Source organism: Salvelinus namaycush, chromosome 14 (genome assembly GCF_016432855.1).
Source record: "Salvelinus namaycush isolate Seneca chromosome 14, SaNama_1.0, whole genome shotgun sequence".
Taxonomy (NCBI): domain Eukaryota; kingdom Metazoa; phylum Chordata; class Actinopteri; order Salmoniformes; family Salmonidae; genus Salvelinus; species Salvelinus namaycush.
In genome coordinates, this window is record NC_052320.1 from 36,599,035 (window position 1) to 36,614,763 (window position 15,729).

Sequence of the window (15,729 nt, forward strand, 5' to 3'; positions counted from 1 at the left end):
AATATACACTACTGGTCAAAAGTTTTAGAACACCTACTCATTCAAAAGATTTTCTTAATTTTTATTATTTTCTACGTTGTAGAATAATAGTGAAGACATCACAACTATGAAATAACACATATGGAATCATGTAGTAACCAAAAAAGTGTTAAACAAATCAAAATATATATTATATTTGAGATTCTTCAAATAGCCACCCTTTGCCTTGATGACAGCTTTGCACACTCTTGGCATTCTCTCAACCAGCTTCACCTTGAATGCTTTTCCAACATCTTGAAGGAGTTCCCACATATGCTGAGCACTTGTTGGCTGCTTTTCCTTCACTCTGTGGTCCAACTCATCCCAAACCATCTCAATTGACGCCGACAGAGATGGTCGCCTCGCTTCAGGTACTTAGGAAACTATGCAGTTATTTGTTTTTTTATGTATTATTTCTTACATTGTTAGCCCAGAAAATCTCAAGTGTTATTACATACAGCCGAGAAGAACTTTTGGATATAAAAGTGATGTCAACTTACCATCATTACGACCAGGAATAAGTCTTTCCCGAAGCGGATCCTTTGTTCGGACCTCCACCCTGGACATGGGATCTTATCCTAGATGCCGACCCAAAACAACGCGGTCGTCGCAGGAGAGGCAGACGGAGCGGCCTACTGGTAAGACTCAGAAGGCGAGCACACCATCCACCGCTTCTGAGCATATTACTCGCCAATGTCCAATCTCTAGATAACAAGGTGGACGAAATTAGGGCACGAGTTGCCTTCCAGAGAGACATCAGAGATTGTAACATTCTCTGTATCACGGAAACATGGCTCACTCTGGATATGTTGTCAGAGTCAGTACAGCCACCCGGTTTCTTCATGCATCGCGCCGACAGAAACAAACATCTCTCTAGTAAGAATAAGGGTGGGGGTGTATGCCTTATGATTAACGACTCATGGTGTAATCACAACAACATACAGGAACTCAATCAAATGCCGACCACATTATCTTCCAAGAGAATTCTCTTCGATTATAGTCACAGCCGTGTATATCCCCCCCAAGCAGATACCTCGACGGCCCTGAAAGAACTTCACTGGACTCTTTGTAAACTGGAAACCATACATCCTGAGGCTGCATTTATTGTAGCTGGGGATTTTAACAAAGCTAACCTGAGAACAACACTTCCTAAATTCTATCAGAATATCGAATGCGCGACACGAGCTGGTTGCATTCTGGATCATTGCTACTCTAACTTCCGCAATGCATACAAAGCCCTCCCCCGCCCTGCCTTCGGCAAATCTGACCATGACTCCATTTTGTTGCTCCCAGCCTATAGACAGAAACTAAAACAGGAAACGCCCGTGCTCAGGTCTTTCCAACGCTGGTCTGACCAATCGGATTCCACGCTTCAAGACTTCTTTGATCACATGGACTGGGATATGTTCCGGATAGCCTCAGACAACAACATTGATGTACAGTGGCTTACGAAAATATTCACCCCTCTTGGCATTTTTCATCTTTTATTGCCTTACAACCTGGAATTAAAAATAGATTTTTGGGGGGTTTATATCATTTGATTTACACAACATGCCTACCACTTTGAAGATGCAATATATTTAAGAAATAAGACAAAAAAACTGAAAACTTGAGCGTGCGTAACTATTCACACCCCCAAAGTCAATACTTTGTAGAGCCACCTTTTTCAGCAATTACAGCTGCAAGTCTCTTGGGGTATGTCTCTATAAGCTTGGCACATCTAGCCACTGGGTTTTTGAAGCCACACAGCTTCTTCAAGTTGTATGTGTTCCGCTGGTGTACAGCAATCTTTAAGTCATACCACAGATTCTCAATTGAATTGAGGTCTGGGCTTTGACTAGGCCATTCCAAGACATTTAAATGTTTCCCCTTAAACCACTCGAGTGTTGCTTTAGCAGTATTCTTAGGGTCATTGTCCTGCTGGAAGGTGAACCTCCGTCCCAGTCTCAAATCTCTGGAAGACTGAAACAGGTTTCCCTCAAGAATTTCCCTGTATTTAGCGCCATCCATCATTCCTTCAATTCTGACCAGTTTCCCAGTCCCTGCCGATGAAAACATCCCCTTAGCATGATGCTGCAAACACCATGCTTCACTGTGGGGATGTTGTTCTCGGGGGTGACGAGAGGTGTTGGGTTTGCACCAGACATAGCATTTTCCTTGATGGCCAAAAAGCTCAATTTTAGTCTCATCTGACCAGAGTACCTTCTTCCATATGTTTGGGGAGTCTCCCACATGCCTTTTGGCGAACACCAAACGTGTTTCTCTTCCGTAAAGCCCAGCTCTGTGGCGTGTACGGCTTAAAGTGGTCCTATGGACAGATACTCCAATCTCCGCTGTGGAACTTTGCAGCTCCTTCAGGGTTATCTTTGGTCTCTTTGTTGCCTCTCTGATTAATGCTCTCCTTGCCTGGTCTGTGAGTTTTGGTGGGCGGCCCTCTCTAGGCAGGTTTGTTGTGGTGCCACTTTCTTTCCGTTTTTTAATAATGGATTTAATGGTGTTCCATGGGATGTTCAAAGTTTCTGATATTTTTCTATAACCCAACCCTGATATGTACTTCTCCACAACTTTGTCCCTGACCTGTTTGGAGGTGCCCTTGCTTAGTGGTGTTGTAGATTCTGGGGCCTTTCAGAACAGGTGTATATACAGTTGAAGTTGGAAGTTTACATACACCTTAGCCAAATACATTTAAACTCAGTTATTTTCACAATTCCTGATATTTAATCCTAGTAAAAATTCCCTGTCTTAGGTCGGTTAGGATCACCACTTTATTTTAAGAATGTGAAATGTCAGAATAATAGTAGGGAGAATGATTTATTTCAGCTTATATTTCTTTCATCACATTCCCAGTGGGTCAGAAGTTTACATACACTCAGTTAGTATTTGGTAGCATTGCCTTTAAATTGTTTAACTTGGGTCAAACATTTCAGGTAGCCTTCCACAAGCTTCCCACAATAAGTTGGATGAATTTTGGCCCATTCCTCCTGACAGAGCTGGTGTAACTGAGTCAGGTTTGTAGGCCTCCTTGCTCGCACATGCCTTTTCAGTTCTGCCCACAAATTTTCTATAGGATTGAGGTCAGGGCTTTGTGATGGCCTCTCCAATACCTTGACTTTGTTGTCCTTAAGCCATTTTGTCACAGCTTTGGAAGTATGCTTGGGGTCATTGTCCATTTGGAAGTCCCATTTGCAACCAAGCTTTAACTTCCTGACTGATGTCTTGAGATGTTGCTTCAATATATCCACATAATTTTCCTTCCTCATGATGCCATATATTTTGTGAAGTGCACCAGTCCCTCCTGCAGCAAAGCACCCCCACAACATGATGCTGATGGTGTTCTTCGGCTTGCAAGCCTCCCCCCTTTTCCTCCAAACATAACGATGGTCATTATGGCCAAACAGTTCTATTTTTATTTCATCAGTCCAGAGGACATTTCTCCAAAAAGTACGATCTTTGTCCCCATGTGCAGTTGCAAACTGTAGTCTGGCTTTTTTATGGCAGTTTTGGAGCAGTGGCTTCTTCCTTGCTGAGCGGCCTTTCAGTTTATGCCGATATAGGACTCGTTTTACTGTGGATATAGATACTTTTGTACCTGTTTCCTCCAGCATCTTCAGAAGGTCCTTTGCTGTTGTTCTGGGATTGATTTGCACTTTTCGCACCAAAGTACGTTCATCTCTAGGAGACAGAACGCGTCTCCTTCCTGAGCGGTATGGCGGCTGTGTGGTCCCATGGTGTTTATACTTGCGTACTATTGTTTGTACAGATGAACGAGGTACCTTCAGGCGTTTGGAAATTGCTCCCAAGGATGAACCAGACTTATGGAGGTCTTGGCTGATTTCTTTTGATTTTCCCATGATGTCAAGCAAGGAGGCATTGAGTTTGAAGGTAGGCCTTGAAATACATCCACAGGTACACCTCCAATTGACTCAAATAATGTAATTTAGCCTATCAGAAGCTTCTAAAGCCATGACATCAATTTCTGGAATTTTCCAAGCTGTTTAAAGGCACAGTCAACTTAGTGTATGTAAACTTCTGACCCACTGGAATTGTGATACAGTGAATTATAAGTGAAATAATCTGTCTGTAAACAGTTGTTGGGAAAATTACTTGTGTCATGCACAAAGTAGATGTCCTAACCGACTTGCCAAAACTTTAGTTTGTTAACAAGAAATTTGTGGAGTGGTTGAAAAACGAGTTTGAATGACTCCAACCTAAGTGTATGTAAACTTCTGACTTCAACTGTATTTAATGCATTAGAACCTTGATGTAAGTCATGTTTAAATAATGTTTTGTTAATTTCCCTTTCCCTTAAAATAATTGTTTAATGGTGCCATTATGTCTCAGAGTCAATGCTACTTACTCTTTTTTTAAATTTTTACTTTGTCTAAGAATGACTCCTGTGTCCAGGGGACAGTTCCCAGCAGTACTATAGCAACCAAGGCATCTGTATGGCCCTTTGGCCTCCTGCTTCCTTCCACATGCACTAATGTCTCTCTCAGTCTACTCACTGCACATTTAACTGCACTGTCAATGAAATATTAGCTGCGTGCTCAGCATTTATTGACATAATCAATTTAAATCTTCTTCTGAAAGTAATTTAGTGGGATTCTCCTGGGTTGAAGACTTTACCTCCGGGCGTTATTCTGATCCGGAGCGGCCACTCAAATACTGTTGATTATGTTACTCTGTAGTTTGGTTTATTACACGATTTCTGTTTCAGCAAGGTAGTTAAGTTCACGGTAAGTGAATAACTAACTCTTGATAAGGTATCACTTGATAAGGTATCTCAGTTAACGGCTCTTGATAAGCTATCTCTTGACTGAAAGATGCTACAGTTTGCTTATCCTATAGCACAACGCAGGTGTGTGATAAATTAAAACCTTACTTTATATGGGAGACACTACGTTTAATAGTAGGATTCTATGGGAGATGAGCGCTGTCTATGTGGTATGGTAACACTGGTGCTGATACATGCAGGACATGGTGCTGCGGACATGTTAAAGGCAGACCCACTCTTGCATGCAGCTTTACAGTAAGCACTGGGTCTTGTTCCTATGCCCTGTCCCTGCAATAACTGCAATTATCGATCATTGACTAACAGTGAAATGAATCTCCTTCTGAAGGATATACAGTTCAATTAGTTTCCCCTTAGAGCTTCACAAGTGCTTACAGTATGAACACCATGATCGGTTTACTCTGAAGGGCCTCTAGACCTCCTCTACTAGAGAGTCAGGGTCAGACTTGGACCAGAAATTGGCCCTGGTGTTTCTAACTTCACCCGCCCATTTTTCTTTTAAGTTCCCCGATTATTAGCTAAATAATGATAATTTAAAACAAATAAAAAATAAGACAAGCCCACTGAGCTGAAGACGGACCAGGGTTGTTCCACCTGGAAAAACACAAGAAAGAGGTATGACACCCACCATCTCAGATTGTTCTATAATTGTTTCTGTTGTTAGAAAAAGATAGGATTAACATTCCTGCAACATAATTTTGTTGAAATATAATTTAATCTCTGAGAAATTATGCAAATTGAAAGCACCCACATTTTATTCATAGGATTCTTATACAGTGGCAAGAAAAAGTATGTGAACCCTTTGGAAATACCTGGATTTCTTAATAAATTGGTCATAACATTTGATCTGATCTTCATCTAAGTCACAACAATAGACAAACACAGTCTGCTTAAACTAATAACACACAGACAATTATACGTTTTCATGTCTTTATTGAACACACTCTGTAAACATTCACAGTGCAGGGTGGGAAAAGTATGTGAACCCTTGAATTTAATAACAGGTTGACCCTCCTTTGGCAGCAATAACCTCAACCAAACGTTTTCTATAGTTGCAGATCAGACCTGCACAACAGTCAGGAGGAATTTTGGACCATTCCTCTTTACAAAACTGTTTCAGTTCAGCAATATTCTTGGGATGTCTGGTGTGAACTGCTCTCTTGAGGTCATGCCACAGCATCTCAATCGGGTTGAGGTCAGGACTCTGACTGGGCCACTCCAGAAGGTGTATTTTCTTCTGTTGAAGCCATTCTGTTGTTGATTTTACTTCTGTGTTTTGGGTCGCTGTCCTGTTGCATCACCCAACTTCTGTTGAGCTTCAATTGGCGGACAGATAGCCTAACATTCTCCTGCAAAATGTCTTGATTAACTTGTGTAACGGATGTGAAATGGCTAGCTAGTTAGCGGGTACGCGCTACTAGCGTTTCAATCAGTTACGTCACTTGCTCTGAAACCTACAAGTAGTGTTGCCCCTTGCTCTGCAAGGGCCGCGGCTTTTGTGGAGCGATGGGTAACGACGCTTCGTGGGTGTCAGTTGTTGATGTGTGCAGAGGGTCCCTGGTTCGCGCCCGTGTCGGGGCGAGGGGACGGTTTAAAGTTATACTGTTACACTTGGGAATTCCTTTTTCCATCGATGATAGCAAAGCTGTCCGGGCCCTGAGGCAGCAAAGCAGCCCCAAACCATGATGCTCCCTCCACCATACTTTACAGTTGGGATGAGGTTTTGGTTTGGTGTGCTGTGGCTTTTTTTATCCACACATAGTGTTGTGTGTTCCCTCCAAACAACTCAACTGTAGTTTCATCTGTCCACGGAATATTTTGTCAGTAGCGCTGTGGAACATCCGGGTGCACTTTTGCAAACTTTGGACAGCAGTGGCTTCATCCGTGGTGTCCTCCCATGAGCACCATTCTTGTGTAGTGTTTTACGTATCGTAGACTCGTCAACAGAGATGTTAGCATGTTCCAGAGATTTCTGTAAGTCTTTAGCTGACACTCTAGGATTCTTCTTAACCTCATTGAGCATTCTGCGCTGTGCTCTTGCAGTCATCTTTGCAGGACGGCCACTTCTATGGAGAGTAGCAACAGTACTGAACTTTCTCCATTTATAGACAATTTGTCTTACCATGGACTGATGAACATCAAGGCTTTTAGATATACTTGTGTAACCCTTTCCAGCTTTATGCAAGTCTACAATTCTTAATCTTAGGTCTTCTGAGATCTCTTTTGTTCGAGGCATGGTTCACATCAGGCAATGCTTCTTGTGAATAGCAAACTCAAATTTTGTGAGTGTTTTTTATAGGGCAAGGCGGCTCAAACCAACATCTCCAAACTCGTTTCATTGATTGAACTCAAGGTTAGCTGACTCCTGACTCCAATTAGCTTTTGGAGAAGTCATTAACCTTTGGGTTCACATACTTTTTGCAACCTACACTGTGAATGTTTAAACTATGTATTCAATATAGACAAGAAAAATACAATAATTTGTGTGTTATTAGTTTAAGCACACTATGTTTGTCTATTGTTGTGACTTAGATGAAGAACAGATCAAATTTGATGACCCATTGATACAGAAATCCATGTAATTCCAAAGGGTTCACATACTTTTTCTTGCCACTGTAATATTCAATAAATATAGTACCTAACATCCGATTTGGACCAAACTATTTTCTAACAATGAGTTAGACATGAGGAATCGAAAAACATAGTCAAAAACCACACCCACACACCACGCAAGTCCCACACCAACAATGAGTATATAGTATATAGAGGGGCGGCAGGTAGCCTAGTGGGTAGAATGTTAGGTCAGTAACCGAAAGGTTGCTAAATCAAATCCCCGAGCTGACAAGGTAAAAATCTGTCATTCTGCTCCTGAACAAGGCAGTTAACCCACTGTTTCCAGTCTGTCATTTTAAATAAGAATGTGTTCTTAACTGACTTGCCTAGTTAAGTATAATTTTTTTAACGTATAAGTTCTCTATGTATGACAAGTATTACGAAGAGGCTCAGAGAATTGTTTCTTCGTCATATGTAATGTATTCTGTAAAAATGAATTTGGTGATGTTTTTTTCATCAGTTTAGAGAAATTATTCATTGAAGTTGTTAGGTTTACGTCCCATCCTCAGTCCTGATATTAACAGCTTCTGACCACTAGGTGGTGCTGTTTCATGGTGATTTTCTTTATCCCTGAACTCCAGACAATGGCACCAAATGTATCTGATTATTTGAAGGTGCAAGTTAATTGAATTGAATGACTTGATTAAATGTCTCCCTTAAAAAAGTATGTTTTACTGGATGTGTAGCCTAGTTCCCTGTGTTCCCTCCCACTCCTGCCCGACAAACAATGTGCTGTGTTCACCATACGCTTCTGCTGCAGTCACTGGCTCTTAATGGCCTCACAGCCATGAATATTAGATAAACTTTCCCTCGCCAGCAGAAAATGATGATGAGCTGTGATAAAAAACACAGGCCGGCCAAGTGCTGAAAAAACAACCTATGAAAAACACATCAATGTCCTATATTTTGAGGGTCCATATTGTTGAGCTTGGTCTCTGTATTAGTAATTGACAATACAAACAAATGGCCACAAAGTGAAAAAATTGTCTAGCCACCTGCGTGACTAAGTGTGTTTTTGCTCTGCCTAATGACACTGCGGACTCCAGGGCTCTTGGACAACTTCATCGTAAGTCATCTATTGAGATTCCTATGGGAGCCTCCCTCCTTATCGGGGTAATAATTCTGCAGCTGGGACACAGGCCATTACTAAAGCGGGGTGGGGAGAAGGGGGGGTGGGGGGTGGAGGATAAGAGAGCGAAAGATAAATTAGATAGAGGGGGAGTCACACACATCTGCATCCAAAACCAATGAACACCATTTGGTTTTCGCTCCTCTTGTCTTGGAACTCTTTCATTTTGACTTAACCTCTAATTCAGGACCATTCAGGATCATTCTTTTAGTTTATCACTGTGCCTGGTCTAGGGAGATAGATGTATGAGCGGATGGGAGTTACCTGCAACCACAAGCAGCCCAGAGAGTAGACTGTCTTCAGAGTGCTGGGTGTCTCTCACACGCTAAGGAGACATGGCGGGGGATATTGTGGTGGGGATTCTCTATAACTTAGTATTACCTCTTCTTCTGCTTGCAGGTAAGTTGACCTTTCTTTTACATTTTATTCTTATGGGGCTGGAAGAATGTACAGTAACAATTCAAGTGTCGGTCACCAATGCAGAAGGACTGTGGACGTGTTAGTTCTTGAGGTCATAGTAGTGACTTTTACAGTTACATTGAGAGATTCTGCCTTTATAAAGTGATCTAATAATATTGCTACAAGCACCAATTTGGATGCTTTCTGGAAAACACAAAAAATGTACTTGAGACATGTTGTTTGGGGGAATATGCAGATTAATCAATTATGTCTTCTTTCCCCTGATGGTAATTCTTTGAATGGACACAGAAACATGGTATATTGTGATCATGCAGTAATTGAGTAACTTGTGCTGTAAAACTGTAATGGGGAATTCAATGTTTAAGTTGTTGAATAGTATGTTTATTGTATTGTAAAATGTAAGACATATTTTACAAGTTAAGGTGTCATTACATTCAGTAAGTATTCTAATTTTCTAGTTCAGAATTAAGTAAAGAAAATCACAATTTCTATAATTTCAATAAGAAAAAAATACATTAATCGTTAAATTATACTTTCCTTCATCTGAGTGTTTTCTATTGGTAAAAGATTAAGAAAGTTAAATCTATGACCCGTGATTTTCTTGTCAGTTTCATTGCCATTGTTGGTCCAAGAACCCGTACTGTTTTTTTTAAGCTGCTAACTTGTTTACTGTGTGATGGAGTTTTGTTCAGTCCAAGACTAATGCATTTTGAATTAGCAGGTGCAATGGATCATAGTATTTTATTACCAATGCCTTTTCTCTTTGATGGATAATACTGTATGCTATTTGTTTCTAGCAGCTCTTCTTCATCTGTATTTATATAGATTTTCAGTAGGACAGACACAACGTAATGAAAAATCTCATAAAATACAGCATCAAGGACAAGAAATGAAAATCATACCTCGATATTATATTCAGATTAACATCAATGTAAAATCATTGTTTTCTCTCCGTAGCGTCATCATTCCGGTACAATGGTCTGTCTGTGGTGTATTTCCTTTTCTTTCTCACCCTTCCCCTGCTGCCAAACCCCTCTCTCATCTCCATGCAAGGTAAGACTTCAGAGGGACACCACTGGCTTGGAAATGGCACCCCAAGTACAGTAGTAGACAATAAAGAATAGGGTGGATTTTATTCCAAGTTGCAAGGTATTTTATTCTAAGCTACAGGGCCCTCACTGTTTGAATGTTTGCTAATAAACACGGCCGTGAGTTGGCCCCTGTCAGTTTCGGCCCCTGTCACATTGTGTGTGTGTATGTGTGTGTGATTCATCAACTCATTTTGATCAACATACAACATGTCCATTCTATTTTAGATGGATCAATAAAGTTGCTGAATTAAAGGATTGGATGTACTTTGTAAAGGGATGTGGTCGGTATGGTCTTATCTATTATGTATAACCTAGTAATTATATAGTCGAATTAAAAGTTGTGGTGTCAGCTTTTGTAAAATGGTTTTCTTGCATGCTGGACTTTTCTCTTCGATTCCTCGTAGAACCTTATCCATCTCTTCGCCTCGCTAATATGATATCACCCCTGGCTTGAGTGGCCGGGGGATGGTGCAGAGATTAAACACATCATACTGAAGCAGAATTGACCGGCCTTTACTTGGGAGGGCAGAAATGAAGAAAAGCTTTTTAGTAAAAACATGGCATCAGAAAGAATTCAGACCCCTTCCATTTTCCACATTTTGTTACGTTACAGCCTTGTTTTAAAATGGATTACATAAAAAAATGCCCTCATCAATCTACACACAATACCCCATAATTACGAAGCATTAACAGGGTTTAAGACATTTTTGCAAATGTATTATAAGTAAAAAACAGAAATACCTTATTTACAGAAGTATTCAGACCCTTTGCTATGAGACTCGAAATTGAGCTCAGGTGCATCCTGTTTCCATTGATCATCCTTGAGATGTTTCTACAACTTGATTGGAGTCCACCTGGGGTAAATTCTATTAATTGGACATGTATTTGGAAAGGCACCCACCTGTCTATATAAGGTCCCACAGTTGACAGTGCATGTCAGAGCAAAAACCAAGCCATGAGGACGAAGGAATTTTCCGTAGCGCTCCAAGACAGGATTGTGTCGAGGCACAGATCTTGGTAAGGGTACCAAAAAATGTCTGCAGCATTGAAGGTCCCCAAGAACACAGTGGCATCCATCATTCTTAAATGGAATAAGTTTGGAACCACCAAGACTCTTCCTAGAGCTGGCTGAGTCTAATCAGCAAAACTGACCAATCAGAGAAGGACCTTCGTCAGGGAGGTGACCAAGAACCCGATGGTCACTCTGACAGAGCTCCAGAGTTCCTCTGTGGAGATGGGAGAACCTTCCAGAAGGACAAACATCTCTGCAGCACTCCATCAATTAGGCCTTTATGGTAGAGTGGCCAGACGGAAGCTACTCCTCAGTAAAAGGAACATAAAGGACTGTCAGACCATGAGAAAAAGATTCTCTGGTCTGATGAAACCAAGATTGAACTCTTTGGCCTGAATGCCAAGCGTCACGTTTGGAGGAAACCTGGAACCATCCCTATGGTGAAGCATGGTGGTGGCAGCATCATGCTGTGGAGATGTTTTTCAGTGGCAGGGACTGGGAGACTAGTCAAGATCAAGGGAAAGATGAACGGAGCAAAGTACAGAGAGATCCTTGATGAAAACATGCTTCAGAGCACTCAGGACCTCAGACTGGGGCGAAGGTTCACCTTCCAACAGGACAACGACCCTAAGCACACAACCAAGAAAACGCAGGAGTGGCTTTGGAACAAGTCTCTGAATGTCCATGAGTGGCACAGGCAGAGCCCGGACTTGAACCCGATGGAACATCTCTGGATAAACCTGAAATTAACTGTGCAGCAACGCTCCCCATCCAACCTGACAGAGCTTGAGAGAATCTGCAGAGAAGACTGGGAGAAACTCCCCAAATACTGAATACTTACGTAAATGCATTTCAGTTTTTTTTATTTTTAAACTGCAAACATTTCTACAAACCTGTTTTTGTTTTGTCATTATCGGGTATTGTGTGTAGATTGATGAGGAAAAAACGTTTTAATACATTTTAGAATAAGGCTGTAATGTAACAAAATGTCAAAAAAGTCAAAGGGTCTGAATCCTTTCTGAATGCACTGTAGAACGTTTCAAAATACAGAAAGTGTCACATGATGTGTTTTGTATCATATGATGCAAAACGCCAGTGATGGAAATAGTACTCGTTGTCATACTTGAGTAAAAGTAATAAGTTAAATGAAATCCTATATATCAAATTCCTTATATTATGCAAACTAGAGGGCATGATTTTCTTGTTTTTAAAATGTACGGACAGACAGAGGCACCCTTCAACACTCAGACATCATTTACAAACGCAGTATTTGTGTTTAGTGAGTCTGACAGATCTGAGGCAGTAGGGATGACAACAGGTTATATGGATAGGTGTGGGAATTGGGCCATATTGCTGTCCTGCCTGAGCATGCGAAACCTAACTATATTTTCTTTAGGAATGTAGTGCAGTAAAAGTAAGTTGTTACAAATATAAATAGTAAAGTAAAGTAACACAAAAAACTATATAGTTCCTTTACATCACATCAAATGCATCATACTGTGTCACTTTCTGTTTTGTTTTTTTAAGTTCCATTGGCTATCTTGAAAACTTGATTTCTGACAGGCAAACCTTTTTTGAGATTGTATCAACAGTGAACTAATGGAATACCAAAATATAGTTTTGAGTGGGATTTTTTTTTTCTTTTTGATTGAGTTTGTTCTGCTGTTCAGGCGAATCCAGTTCCATGTTGTCTACTTTAGTAGACTCTTGATCACAGAAACTGCTTGTAAGACACAAAGGGCTCTATTTTCAGCTGGCGATAAGGAGGCGCAAGTGTCAAACGCAGGTTAGTTTGCAGTTTCGTCGTGTAAAAACTGGCGCACTAGCATTTTCCACTCCTTGTGCCAGGTTCGGCAATTTACCTGTTTTTACCGGTGTGTCCTTAAAAACAACCGAAAACGTGGCATTTTCCTGCAGCACTAAAGGGACGTTTTAAAACCCACCAAAGCAGGTCTTAACAGTAACGCAGTTGCTAATGGCATGGATTTTGAGAGTAGAAGCGCAGCCGTGATGCACAGTGCACTTGGAATGAGAGGTGTGCCTTTTGCATCGTGAATCTGGTATTTAGCAACATTAAAAAAACATTTGCACTCCCCCATTTAATTTAATTAGATATAAAAACCAAGTATAGCCTACCCTCCCCTTAATCAAAGCTGGTTAACAACTTGGCATAGGGGCGTCTTTTAATCCTGGCCATGCATTAGTCAAGTAGCCTATAAATAAAGGGGTTTTAAATGGTCTACTGCGGGTGCCTTGTCCTCATGCTTTTTATGCTTCACAATTCACATAACTGCATACTTAATTTCGCTGGTTCAATTAGACAATCCATCCCCATTTTCAAAAAGCACCACTCGTCCGATTATCAAAGACACGCGCCTCCAAACTACTCAGTCCTCCTATAATGCCATATCAACAGCGGATGTTCTTTTTTTTGAATGTGCCTCGCACGTAGGCAATGAATGATACAATTGACAGGAGCCTAGTATTTTGTATAGACATGCGTGTGCACACACTGCCATGGAACAATAGATGCAATTTATGATATCACGCTTCTGGCTGCATTCTATATATAGATATTGCTGTTGTTCTAAAAACATATTTCTTGTTTTTCGTTTCATTTGATTAAAAACCAAGCATAGCCTCTCCCCTCAATTAAGGCTATTTTCTTTTTACCTGCCCAATGCATTCGCCAAATAGCAGCCTATCAATAAATGGATTGTCTCATGAGACTGCTTTGAAATAAATATTAATCCCCAAAGCTTTATTAAAATATCAAGTTTGGGAGCAGAAAAACAGTGAGTGGACTTCTCCCTTTTTAATCATTATTTTTTTGGACGTGCGTAAAACCCACTCCATTTGTCCATATGCCCATCGTGAAAAGAGGGATGAAATGATGCCGGTGACCCTCATATTTAGAAGCAAAAGTAAGAAGCCTTGCACGAGCCTTGGCTTGTGCGAGCCAGAGTCATATTTAGAAACATTTATGTTCTTTTCCTGTAACATTTGCTTGTTTCCCATTTAATTTGATTAAAAACCAAACTATAATATATATTTCCAATATATATTTACATTGAAGCCTCACTATCTGTGAGTATAGAGACAAATGGGATCTGCATTGCCGCAGTAGACTCCACCACTATCCTCAGCCATTAAGATAGTGGAAAATGGAGTAGGAAAAGGCCATAAAAAGTAACAGCCTAATTACATGTAGTGGTCCCCATATGGATTATAACAGAACACAGACAGTCTGATCTGAATGCCTTGTATGTGTCTTTGACGTGTTGGAAGGAAGAAATATGTTTTGTTTCTCAAATAATGGAAAATATATTATTTTCGACCTCTGTTAATCTGTGTCTCTGGTCTTGTATTTCTAAAGGAAAAACAGGGAAGTTCCTGCAGCTCATCTGTTCCACCAGCGTGACGTTTCTGGCTCTCCAGTGTTTCATGCAGATCACTTTTGCCTACGTACCTCAGAACGGTAAGATAACACCAGCCTCTATCAGCTCACTGAGCCACTAACAACAGACTACTCAGAGTTGCTGCTGAACACCACCCAAAATAGAGGCAGAAGAAGTTTGTTTAAGCATTTTAATACATGGAGAGTATGATGAACGTATTACTTACTCATTCAATAAACATTTGATGAAGGGTGGATGTTGCTTTGGCATTTTCCTGATACGACTAAACTTGATTTCTATCTGAAATATTTGTGTTGTTCAACAGAGAACGAATATTGGGAAAATGTTCTCTACCATTTGGGCATTGTACGGTAGGGCCACATCTTCTTGACCTTTTTTAAAGCAGACTTCGGTGGTGTTTCTAATGCAGGTGTTGTTCATCAGATTTGTCTTGTGTTCTGTCCCCAGGTTCAGTTTGGTGGATGCAGGGAACACTTTGCGTCTCTTAGCCCCTGATCTGGGGCTCTTCCTGTCTGGGCTCATCATACTCTGCCTGGTCAGGAAGCTGCTGTGCCCCGCGCCACAACTTAATGTCCACGAGAACTGCATCAAACCCTCTGACCCTGAGGTATCCACATGGCCAATTTCATCTGCCACTTTTGTTCAATTCACAGTATAGTTTTACCATTGTTGTTTTACCTGAGAGCTTGAGAAAAGTACATCATACATGGTGATATGTTGTAAAGGATTTCAAGAATGTGAAGGTAGGGTGCCTCACCTTCTCACGCAGTATGTCAGCACCTCTACTCTAGTGGTTTGAGCATGGTCCTCCTTCAGCTTGAATCTGTTAGAAAGTAAAACAGTGTTACGAAACAACGCCAACTTCTTGTCCACCGAACGTGTGCTCTTTTGACAAAGCAGGATGTGGAGATGTCCGACTCAGAGTCTGAAGTCGAAAGTGATGTCACAGATGGCTTGTCCTGTGACAGCTCAGACGAAATCACAGCGGCGCCGGTAACCCCTCCTCAGTTTGTCCAGAAGTTCATTGCATTTGCCCTTGGACTGCGCCTCTTGCTGTCCGCCATCATGAGCACAGCAGGGAAAGTAGTGGTCACCGTACTACTGGGGCTGGCAGGTACATCTCAAAAGGCTGCCACTTTGGACTCTCACGTACTTGTCTTGCACGCCAGACTTAAAGTCTTGCATTGGCTCAGCATTCTCTGCTGTCCAGCTCAGCCAAAATAAGACACATTTAC

The 15,729-nt window shown here is 41.1% G+C and overlaps 1 protein-coding gene across 1 annotated transcript in view; it reads left to right on the top strand.

The window, feature by feature from the left end:
* The first annotated feature begins 8,887 nt into the window (after positions 1-8,887).
* The window catches only part of LOC120058734 (piezo-type mechanosensitive ion channel component 2-like), a 32,652-nt gene continuing 25,810 nt past the window's right edge, over positions 8,888-15,729 (top strand). Inside the window, exons 1-5 of the mRNA XM_039007476.1 lie at positions 8,888-8,951; positions 14,452-14,553; positions 14,799-14,844; positions 14,942-15,101; positions 15,395-15,608. Coding sequence (XP_038863404.1) covers positions 8,888-8,951; positions 14,452-14,553; positions 14,799-14,844; positions 14,942-15,101; positions 15,395-15,608 — 586 coding nt within the window. The remainder of the gene's footprint in view (positions 8,952-14,451; positions 14,554-14,798; positions 14,845-14,941; positions 15,102-15,394; positions 15,609-15,729) is intronic.